Source organism: Colossoma macropomum, unplaced genomic scaffold (genome assembly GCF_904425465.1).
Source record: "Colossoma macropomum unplaced genomic scaffold, Colossoma_macropomum, whole genome shotgun sequence".
In the NCBI taxonomy this organism is placed as follows: domain Eukaryota; kingdom Metazoa; phylum Chordata; class Actinopteri; order Characiformes; family Serrasalmidae; genus Colossoma; species Colossoma macropomum.
The window spans coordinates 26,672,932-26,683,944 of record NW_023494791.1 but is presented as its reverse complement, the minus strand read 5'-3'; the positions used below and the strand labels follow the sequence as shown (position 1 = coordinate 26,683,944).

Sequence of the window (11,013 nt, the reverse complement as noted above, 5' to 3'; positions counted from 1 at the left end):
CCTGTAGTCCCCCTTGTGTTTTGTAATCAGATGCCTACATAGTGTGTGCTGAGCGCTGACAGGTTTTTAAAACACTTCAAACATTTGTAATTTTTTTTATCAAAGATATTTTAATTAAACTTATACAAAATTGTTTTCAACATCAAAGTCAAATCAGAAAGTCAAATTAGCTATTTTAACTTTACCTCATCACATTACATTCTAACAATTTGGTGTAGTGCAAAAACAAAACCTTTTAGGTTACACAGTTCATCTGAGTAGCATTTTGTGCTAAAAACATCGGGCCTCATTCACCAATGTCTTTCTAAGTTTTTTCTTAAATGTGTTTTGAGAAAGGTCCTAAGAAAAAGTCTACATCGGATTCATGACAAGTTCTGAATTGTGCAGAATTGTGTGCACATTTGTGCTCTTGAGTGTGTAGATTCTGTTCTTACCCAAGAACAAATCCCAAAAGAGAAAACATTGGTGATTGTCAGAATCTTTATGAAAACAAGTGGGTTTTAAGAAGAAATTTAAGAAGAAATTGGTGAATAAGACCCATTTTGTGCTTAAAAACTGAAGTAGTACAGATACTGAAGTAAGAAACATTCTAAAAAATACCACTTACATTTAAAAAAATGTTTTTATCTGAAATTCGGAAGACATAATATGCTTTAGTAAAGTGGATTAAATGCCATGCACCAAGCATTTAACCAGGAAGCTTTGAGAAAATATAAAATTGACCACCTCAGGCCTGCTGAACTACTGTGCGCTAGAGAGAACTAAGCCTACACATTTCATATGCTTCCTCCTTCTACGTTTGTTTCGCCATATAAAAAGCCACCATAAAGTGAAAAAGTGTGTTGTAAATCAGACAGAAATGTAAGCCTCTACACGCCAATGCTTCTTTTCCGCCGACCAAACTGGCTGTCACCTAAGTGAAATGGAGAGAAGTAGTCAGGTAAGAGTCAATACAAGCATTTGTCAAAACAAATTAGCCAGTTGCACAGAACAGTGTATCCCAGCTTAGTGTTATATTCTTCAGCTCAAGAAATAGCTAACAATGTGACACAGGTGCAGGAAAAACACAACTATGCAGTGCAAGTTGACTACAGAACAACTCATGCAGAAGAAATGTCCATAAACTGGAAATAAACCTGTAGCCCTTTGAGCTGTGGGCAACGTATTTAAGCACAAAGTTACCACAATCAATAGCCTGAACAGTCATCAGTTATATGACAGAATGTTACAGTGTTTGCAGTGACTGTTGCACAGCTTTACCTTTCTCACCCTTTGGTCCCATTGGCCCCTCATGACCTCTCGGCCCTTGAACACCAGGTATTCCTTGTCTTCCCGTCTCACCTAGACATGAAAATGTCCAAGTCAGTTAGAAGTCTGATATGTGTTTTGACCTCTGACTTTCAACCAATTCGGTAGAATGATCCATATTATAAAAAAAAAAAAGAAAAGAAAGAAAATTTATTAAAGTGATGCCGAATGCATTTTGGAACAAAACCCTTGATTTACTGGATTTGAATTTATTGAGTATTCAAACAATTCAAGTTTAAATTACATTCAAGTATATTTGAGATCAATCTATTTTTCAGTGTTTACATTGGTTAAAGCATTTGTCATACACTACGTATCCAAAAGTGTGCAGACACCTGTTCTTCCAACATTTCTACTGAAATCAAGAGTTTTAACAGGGAGTTTATCGTCTTCTGCTGCATTAAAAGCTTCTACTCTTCTGGGATGGATTTACACTAGAAGTTGGAAGACTGCTGTGAAGATTTGATTGTATTAACTCAGGTCCATCCAACATGATGACTAGCTCAGGAACGCTACTCCAATTTATCCAAAAGATATTGGATGGAGCTCCATCACTCCATATAGCAGTTCCGCTGCTCCACAGCCCAGTGCTGGGGGTCTTGTACCCCTCTAGCTGATGCTTGGCACTGGGCAGGCATAATATGTTATGCTTAGGCACAGCTGCTCCAGAGTGTCCCATCTATGGAGACTTGCTTTGCTGTGCAGATTATATGTAGCTGTTTGTGCGCAACTGAACACCTGTGTCAGCAGCACTGTTGGACATTTGGCTCTAATAAAGCAGATAAACCTCCAAAGATACCTTTATCTCCTTTGGGTCCTGGATATCCTCTTTCTCCTTTCTGTCCTTGTCTTCCAGGGGGGCCTGGAATAGTGCCATGTACTGGAAGAGTAAACAATAGTCAGGTATACTGTAATAAACCGATAAACACAGACAGGTAATAATTAAAAACATTTACTGTTTGGCCTTTCTTGTTTCCAAAGATAATGCAAGCATTTAATCAGTGTATACAGAGCTCATGAAAATTCATTCAAAATGTTTGCAGCTTCGACAAATAATGTTCTTAAATACAATTCCTGCAGTACATCCTCAAGTATATACAAGTAAAAAAAATGTTCTACCAAATAAATTAGTATTCCTGTTTTAGTTTGATGCAGTGACAGATGGGCATTGCTGGTCTTCACACAGAGATGAATTAGCCCATAGCTGTGGGAGGATTTATATTATATCTATATGAACTTAATTGGATGTTTAAATACAAAAAAATTTAAATGTGCAGGAATTCGATTAATTGGCAAGGTAAAAATAAAAAAGAGAGAAAGTCTTTCTTTCTAAATTTGTAACAAATACTTTAAATGAAAAGTAGTGAAAACTGTTGTTTTTTTCTCTTGGAAATGTAACCAACACTCTTAAAAAAGATGGTTCTTTAATGTTTCTGTAGTTAAGAAAATGGCTCTATATAGAACCATAAGCACTCAAAGAACCATCTGCATATTTAAAGGGTTCTTTGCATCATTAAATGGTTCTTCAGATGGATGGAGAATGTGTTGTATATGGTTCTATATACAACCTTTTTGAAAATGGCTTTACACTCTTAAAATGATGGTTTTTCAAAGGTTCTATAGTAAAGAAAGTGGTTCTATATAGAACCATGAACACTCAAAGAACCCTTTGCAAGATTAAAGTGTTCTTAAGATTGATGCAGATTAAGGTTTTTGAAAAGGGTTCTTTATAGCACCAAAAGGGGTCCTGCTGTTGTTACAATGTCAAGCTTGTGAAAAGGTACTATATAGACCCATATAAAAACATTCTCTGTCAATCTGAAGAACCATTTCATGATGCAAAGAACCCTTTAAGCATGCAAAAGGTTCTTTGTGTTAATGGTTCAATATAGATTCATTGTCTTTACTAAAGAACCCTTGAAGAACCATATTTTTAAGAGTGAAGAGTACAAGTATTTAATTTCAATAATATTTTAGTTAAGTACAAAACTTTCAAAATAATGCTTAAGTATGATAACAGAGGACAGTCACTTAATAGTCATGTAATTTTCACTCCTGCTCTCTACAGCCTCTGTCATGCTGTCATAATCAAAGTCTTACAACTAAAGACAGAAAGACGCTCACTTCTGAAGAAATCCACAAGATCAGCGGTCACATTCCCGTAGGCAGCAAAAACACGGCTGTATCCAGGTTGACCTGGTGGACCAGGAGGTCCAGGAGGCCCTTGGATGCCCATGGAGTGTCCTCGCCAGTACTCATCATTGATTTCCTGAAGCAGACCCTGACCTGACAGGGAAACAGGTGATTAGTCTCAATGAGGAGAGATATAATATTTAATGGTTCAAATATAATATACATGCAAATACAAGCATCAGGCATAACTGAATTACTTCTACACAAAGTTAAGACATAATGCCTAAAGGACTATATATGGAGTTAGTTTTACGGGGGGAGGTGATGTAATACAACCAGAGCATCTATGTGATTTTTACTCCTATGTGAATCCATAATGTCAGTAAACACTTAGGAACTATGCATCCTTGCATCTGTGGAGATGGCTGCCTTTTACCTACTATAAGAAGAAATGGAGAAATAACTTCAGGGTGTATCAGTTGTCATGTTGGACATATTTTCATTACATCCTTGCATTTGTCTGCAGCCTAAATTGAGCCTGAAAAAGGAGCCTAAAAGTGGCAGACACAAGGTCACCTTTTTTGCTGTGTTGACCATCAATAGACAGTCCTATCTGTTATTTATAAACAGAACTGTTACCCCCTTTTAATCTTAAACATTGCAGATGTCCTGTGTCCTGTTAGCTTATCCTGTCCAAAAGTACTTATGATGACATTTTCAAACTTATACTAGCGGTGCTTGTTGAAGAAAGTGAACTTCACTCACTCCGAATGTAGTCGGTCACTCTCAAAGCAACACTGGAGTAGTCTGTTTCGGTCAACCTGGCCCCATTACGGTCAGCACCGTAGTAGTAACCACCACCAGTACTGTATCCAGGCTCGCCACGGTCACCTTTCTCACCACGAGGCCCTGGAGGACCAGGAGGACCAGGCAGACCAGATGTGTAGCGCCGCATAGAGTCACCTGAAAAAGCCCAGATGCTATAATGATCCACTGAGCTTCACTCAGTTATCACATACAACAGCAACAGCCCGTTGTGTGTGTCCCTCTGAAAGCTATGTTGAATGGTATATTTAGTGAAACTGTTTCACATTCCTATTCTGCTTCATAATCATTTGGTCTACTACACTGTCTAGGACCAAAGACGATCAGCTGATTGAATATATGGCAGATACCAAACTCACTGTTGAGGTACTCCTGAAGCTCAGCACGAATGAGTGAACTTTGGCTTGCTCTGTCATATGAAACTGTGCTCCTTGAGTTCCCTGGAGGCCCCTGAGGTCCTGGAGGGCCAGGTGGGCCAGGAGGACCCGTGAAGCCAGAATCTAAATATCCACATGAGGGAAGGGAAAAAACAGTACTTTTTAAAATGAGACTGGCAGCACTGTGTTTTCATGAGGAAAGAACATTTATAGAGAGGAACTCACTCTGCAGATAGACTTGGATGTCTTCAAGTCGATATCCTGAACCTGAGACACCTGATGGGCCAGCTGGGCCAGGTGGGCCCTGTCTCCCTGGAGGACCAGGAGGCCCTGGATGACCAATACTTGCACCAAGCCCTGATCCTACAGAGAAAATATTCAAATGTGAAGGAGGAAAAAACAGAAAATGTCAAAAAATAAAATGAAATCAGAAAGATAAAGTTTGTGAACAAACCTTAAGTTGGCTTGAAAAAGCCAGCTAATTACAATAAAACGTTAACATTTTGGAATGTTGATGGTTGCTTAAGTGTTTTTTTGATACTGCTATGTGGTTGCTATGGTATCCAAGGTGGTTGGTAATGTGTTGTTAGCTGCTACCTTAAACTGCTACGTTAAATCCACTGCCACCTTAAATTCAGTGCCACCTTAACTGTAATCATAACTTAAATTCACTGCCACCTTAAATTTACTGATACCTTAAATACACTACCACTTTAAATTTACTGCTACCTTCACTTCAGTGCCATTGTAAATGCAGTGCCACCTTAAATTCTGTGCTACCTTAAATGCAATTTCAAGGCAGAAAGGATTTTTCAGGATTAAAGAGATAAAAACTGAACGGTAAGCCTAGAGGCCAAAAGAACTGACATTATAGATAAAATAGCTCATATTTTATGAGCTATTTTATACTTTATAGAAAGTGTAACCAAAGTCTTGTTCACAAAAATCTTAGACTTACTCTCAATCAAAGCAGTGATGTCACTGTAGGTGGACCCTGGTTGACCAGGGAGTCCAGGAGGACCAGGTGGGCCAGGAGGTCCAGGTCTACCTGTCAGTCCTCGCTCTAAAAAACAAAGACATATTTTCAGTCACATAACTTATTCTTAGCAAAAAGAGATTTGAGAAGAAGCTTGGAAAGAAACAAACCATTCATTATTCTGATGACATAGGTCGCCACTTCCTGTGTGTCTATATTGGCTAGGCTTACGCCTCCTGCTGGGCCAGGTGGTCCTGGAGGGCCAATTACATAACGTCTAACATCGTCCCCTGAACCAAAAACACAGTGTTGTTCAGCAAGGACTGAAACTGAGTTATGAGTACCTGAGGCAGTTTTACATCAGTGTTGACATACAATACTCACTCTGTAATAATGCAATGATGTCACTGACAGAAATGCCACTACTAGATCCACTACTAGATCCACTACTAGATCCACTACTAGATCCACTACTAGATCCACCACTAGATCCACCACTAGATCCACCATTTGATCCAGCACTTGATCCAGCACTTGATCCAGCACTTGTTCTTCCACTTGCTCCACCACTCGCTCCACCACTTACTCCACCACTCATTCCAGCAATTATTCCAGAACCTGGAACAAACATTTTCAATATTACTCAGCATCTACAGTCCAGACATGCAGACAAAATAAAGGCTGCAGGCCTATTAAGTATTTTACAACGGCTTCAAACGTGGCTCATACAATAAAATCTAACTATCGTTTTTAAATTGTGTTTTATCTATTAGTAGCAACGAATTTACAGTGCAGACTCCTCTACATCAGTAGTTCAGTTACTGAATGTGAAAGTACATAAAAGCTTTAAAAAATACATTTACAATTGCATTTTTATGTGATTTCATTTTTGAAGTTGTTCTTAAATTTTATTTTTAGGAACACTCTTCCCATCATCTGCTCTACAATCACCGATAACACTTGGTATTATGATGAGGCTAGCTAGCATAGCAGTAGTGTAGAAATGAAGCTTGTTATACTAAAAACTGCAAAGCTGGGTGTGATGACTATAATAATGCCAACTTACACATTCCTGTGTAAAAAATTAGATACAAGATCTATTATGTGATTATAAAAATATGGTTGCCACACATCTAGCATTTTCCTGGATAGTCCTGGACTTTGAAAACAATTTCTTTCCTGCACACAAAATGTCCTGGAATCTAAGCATTTTCATATGTTAGCTTTTTATTTAATTAAACCATTTGTATACAAAGAATGTGTTTTATTGGTTCAGATTATCCTCAGTGCAGGTACAATTATGCATTAATGCATTAATGCACTATGGCATGCATGCAGCATGATAACTGATAAGATTAGGTCCTATGCTATTAGCAAAAATTATATAGTACCGAACAAGTTCTAACAATAGCAGAACCCTTTTTGGTTCTATACAGAATAATTTTATAAAGGTTCTTTAAAGACCATACAACAGGTTTTTTTCATTATAAAGAAGAGCCAATTAACCATACAAAGACGCATTTAAATGGTTCTTTGATTTGATTGTTTGGAGTTACCAGACTTACGCTGAAGATAGGCGATGACTCGTGCTGCCACATCCTCAATGGACACTGAAGGTCCTGGAGGGCCAGGAGGGCCCTGGAGACTGGACATCTGACGCCTCATGCTATCACCTGAAGGCCATGTGTGACACGTTAATATAGAAACATAACTTCCATTCGATATACAAATACATTTTTGGAGAAATACCGAGCACTTTATATATGTCATATTCACACAGAGCAGTTCAATCCCTTAAATGGCCAGGGCCCACCGGCAGGGCCAACGTTTTATTACAAACTTCTGTAATATAAGAATAGCTCAGCCTGTTTGCACTGAAGTCACTGTAATTACTAAATAATAAGCCTTAGTATGTAATAAGCCTCAGATTTTAAGGTGTAAACCTACTCTGCATGTACTCCATGATGTAATGGCGATAATCAGCAGCAGATCCAGAATGTCCAGGGGGGCCAGGTGGTCCAGGAGGGCCTGGGGGGCCAGGTTGCCCTGAGGCACCGAGTGCAACTGAACCTGGAAATGAGAAAACAATTACTAGAGGAGAAAGAGAATTGAAAACAACATAGCTTTTTACGATAATAGATGCTACCAGAAGCAGAGCCTTCTGGGTAATGGTAAAGCTTGTGAATAAAGGGCCTAGAAACAGCAACATATGACGATTCTGAAACTGGGTTCCAACCAGAAATGTCTGTATGTTTCAGTTTTGTCATGGGATAAAGAGAAATAATTTTACCTCTTGATGTTCCTGGGATGCCTGGAGCACCTGGAACTCCATTGTCACCTATGAGACACCAGTAGGTTAGTAAATGCTCACTGTCATGTTCATACAAGTTTATTAAACTGATTGATTTAGAGTTGATTTACCCTTTTGACCCTGTGGCCCGGGAGGCCCTGGAGGCCCAGGTGGCCCCTGAACTCCTCCATAACCAGAAACTGCAAAGAATAACATCACCAGGGTCTCATTCATTCATTGAGTGTGACACACTCAATAGTCCAAATAACATCAATATGCTATAAAATTCTGCAACAGTAATACTCCTAAAAAAACAATCAACTGGTCAAGCACTTAATGTGTAAAAGAAGTAACCATTTCCACTAAGAGCTGAAACAATATTGCTTCATCTTATCCTCAACTCACATCTAGCTTCTGATCCTCCTGATCTTCCAGGCAGGCCAGGCTGACCCGGCTCTCCTACAGAGCAAAACAACACATCAGCATGGTGTAAGAGCTTGAGTGAAAACAGAAACCAGAATCTAAAAGAACCATTCTTTATCTTGGTTTATTACTGAGCTAGTAAGGCTTCATACCTTGGTATCCTCTGGGTCCTTGGGATCCTAAAAGAGTTGATGATAATGATAAAAATGATGATGATGATTTTAATTGTTATTATTATTACATTTTATTTGAATCTATATGTCATAATGCTATATCTCACCTGTGTCTCCTTTAGGACCTTGAGGCCCAGGTGGTCCTGGTGGTCCAGCGAAAAATGTTCCTGTTTTTTTTTTAATTTAAGTTTTTGTTAGTTGCATGAACACACTTGGTAATAGCTATTGAATATATATATATATATATATATATATATATATATATATATATATATATATATATATATATATAGCTGTATATAAACTAATTAGCATGACATGGCAATAATTTGACCAAGCAACATAAAAGCTGACCTGAGTTGGGCACAAAACTTCCTGGTTCTCCTCTATCTCCCTTCTCTCCTCTTGCTCCAGGTCTACCATATCCTATAAACATGTAGCAGAAATATGATGATCAGGTTTCCTGGTTTTAAGTCTTAATTTAACGAACACGTCAATTTAATCAGTCATACCTGGCTGGCCTGGTTCTCCAGGTGGTCCAGGAGGTCCAGGTCTAGAGTCTCCTACAAAACAATGAAAGAAATAGTACATAGTATAAGTCATTGCAAGACTACTTTGACACCATATAGTTCTACTTTACTGTATTTACTATTGAACTACCCACATAACAGCAAGTCATGTTGTCACATCCTCTAGATTCCCATGAATTTTCACTATGCTATGGACCATTTCTGCCTCTGCATCAGCAGGTATGGTAAGCTATGGTGTTTTCTCATTTCTCTCTTCATTAACTTATTATTATGTGTAAAGTTTACAAAGCAAGGTATGCTGATGCACAGCGACAGCTAGCTACGATGATCTGAGTGTAGATTTATCATCTTGCATTCACTGGTGATGTTCATGTACCTGGGCGTCCAGGAGGTCCTGGGGGACCAGGTGGGCCAGGTGGACCCTGAACAACCTGGGAAACACTTGAAGAACCAAATGGTCCTGAAAGACATACAATGTACAAATGTTATCATTATTCTTAATTCAACACATTATGATATTTCTTAGCTTTCTAATTCAATTTAGGGATAATTAGAATGAAGGGAATTCATTTTTACCATTTTTACCTCTAGATGGGCTGTCTCGGGTTTCCACTGAGATTCCGGCTTCTCCTTGATCCCCTTTATCACCTTTAGGACCTGTACAGACAAAAGGAAGGGTAAATAAATTGTTGCACAGAGAGTTGGACTCTGTGACTACTGGATAAACAGGACTCTAGATTCCCCCAAGGAAAGGCGGTATAATCAGCTATATTCTGAATTCAGTTGTAGATTGTGTTTCAATCAGAAAATTCTAGTTTTACATGGTGAAGCTAGAACCCACATAGTCTTACTGCTCAAAATACATATTGTTGCAAACATAATTGAATCTGAACGTTACCAGGTTGGCCAGGAAGGCCAGCAGGACCAACAGGACCTACAATGATAAAACATATATGGTTAATAGAGCACAACGTTTGGGCAGTGATCTCCAACTTAATAATCAGACCCGGCAGGATGAAAGTCAGTTCAGTGACCCACCTGACAGTCCTGGTGAACCAGCAGGTCCAGGTGGTCCAGGGGGTCCTGGTGGTCCAGGGATTGCCACAGAGCTAGCTCCTACAGCTGATTCAAATTATGTAAGAGATGCTATTAATCTTAACCAAGAATGAAGACTTTTAATAAACTCATTGAAAAATGTAAATCAATGTCTGTCACATCCTGGCTTTACCTGCATTGATAACTCTGCCAGGTTCACCAGTTTCACCTGTAATATTGTAAACGCAAATAGAAAAAAGTGACACCTATGAGAACGCACTATATCAACAAACGTGCCTAAAATGATCATTTCAAAACAATACAAAGTTATCACATGTAAAGCAATATGTCCAATATGTATGGTGACAACACATCTTTATTATATAGTCACTCTCCTATCAAAACCAGTATCATTTTTTTCCATTATTATTTTTGTACGTCAATTGAGCACAGCAGCTGCTCTTTACACTGTGTTAACATTACATGATAAAAGGGCTAAGAGAATGGTTTAAATTACTAAAAATAAAACACTGTTACATAAATGTACATGAAACGTTCTTCTTCTGTAAAGTTACCGTTTTGGTTTTGGTAAAACACTGAGGGTATTTATGTATAGCCTAAAGGTATAAAGCATCATTACAAACCTTTAACACCAGGTTGTCCAGGATTTCCTGCAATACCTGTATAAAGGAGAATGTTGTTGTCAGAATTGATTTGCAACATTTTAAAGAGTGTTATTTATCCTAAGAGTAATCAATTTAAATAAAAAAGTATAACTCATACTAGTGGCATGAATTACCTGGTGGTCCCTGAAGCCCTGGAACTCCTAATCCAAGAAAAAACAACAGACACATTTGAAACCAAGTCTATATCTAAAACATAATTTTTCTCAAATTATATTTACTTCAGTTGAACAGACATTAAATTCTCAGGCAGAAAATCC

General features: G+C 38.3%; 1 protein-coding gene across 3 annotated transcripts in view; it reads right to left on the bottom strand.

Annotated features, from left to right (window-relative positions):
* Positions 1-87: 87 nt before the first annotated feature.
* col17a1b (collagen, type XVII, alpha 1b) overlaps positions 88-11,013 on the bottom strand; it is a 28,202-nt gene continuing 17,276 nt past the window's right edge. For 2 of the 3 annotated variants that reach the window (XM_036574682.1, XM_036574683.1), the window contains exons 31-56: positions 10,870-10,896; positions 10,715-10,750; positions 10,264-10,299; positions 10,074-10,157; positions 9,934-9,969; positions 9,612-9,692; positions 9,412-9,495; positions 9,018-9,068; positions 8,860-8,931; positions 8,613-8,672; positions 8,485-8,511; positions 8,315-8,368; positions 8,041-8,109; positions 7,910-7,957; positions 7,567-7,689; positions 7,185-7,292; positions 6,004-6,237; positions 5,790-5,909; positions 5,602-5,706; positions 4,869-5,006; positions 4,626-4,766; positions 4,207-4,404; positions 3,433-3,594; positions 2,108-2,188; positions 1,261-1,341; positions 88-913 (exon numbers count right to left, since the gene is read on the bottom strand). In XM_036574682.1, the coding sequence (XP_036430575.1) occupies positions 870-913; positions 1,261-1,341; positions 2,108-2,188; positions 3,433-3,594; positions 4,207-4,404; positions 4,626-4,766; positions 4,869-5,006; positions 5,602-5,706; positions 5,790-5,909; positions 6,004-6,237; positions 7,185-7,292; positions 7,567-7,689; positions 7,910-7,957; positions 8,041-8,109; positions 8,315-8,368; positions 8,485-8,511; positions 8,613-8,672; positions 8,860-8,931; positions 9,018-9,068; positions 9,412-9,495; positions 9,612-9,692; positions 9,934-9,969; positions 10,074-10,157; positions 10,264-10,299; positions 10,715-10,750; positions 10,870-10,896 (2,300 nt within the window). In that variant the 3' untranslated portion in view covers positions 88-869. The remainder of the gene's footprint in view (positions 914-1,260; positions 1,342-2,107; positions 2,189-3,432; positions 3,595-4,206; positions 4,405-4,625; positions 4,767-4,868; positions 5,007-5,601; positions 5,707-5,789; positions 5,910-6,003; positions 6,238-7,184; positions 7,293-7,566; positions 7,690-7,909; positions 7,958-8,040; positions 8,110-8,314; positions 8,369-8,484; positions 8,512-8,612; positions 8,673-8,859; positions 8,932-9,017; positions 9,069-9,411; positions 9,496-9,611; positions 9,693-9,933; positions 9,970-10,073; positions 10,158-10,263; positions 10,300-10,714; positions 10,751-10,869; positions 10,897-11,013) is intronic. The other variant, XM_036574684.1, reaches the window with a different exon arrangement.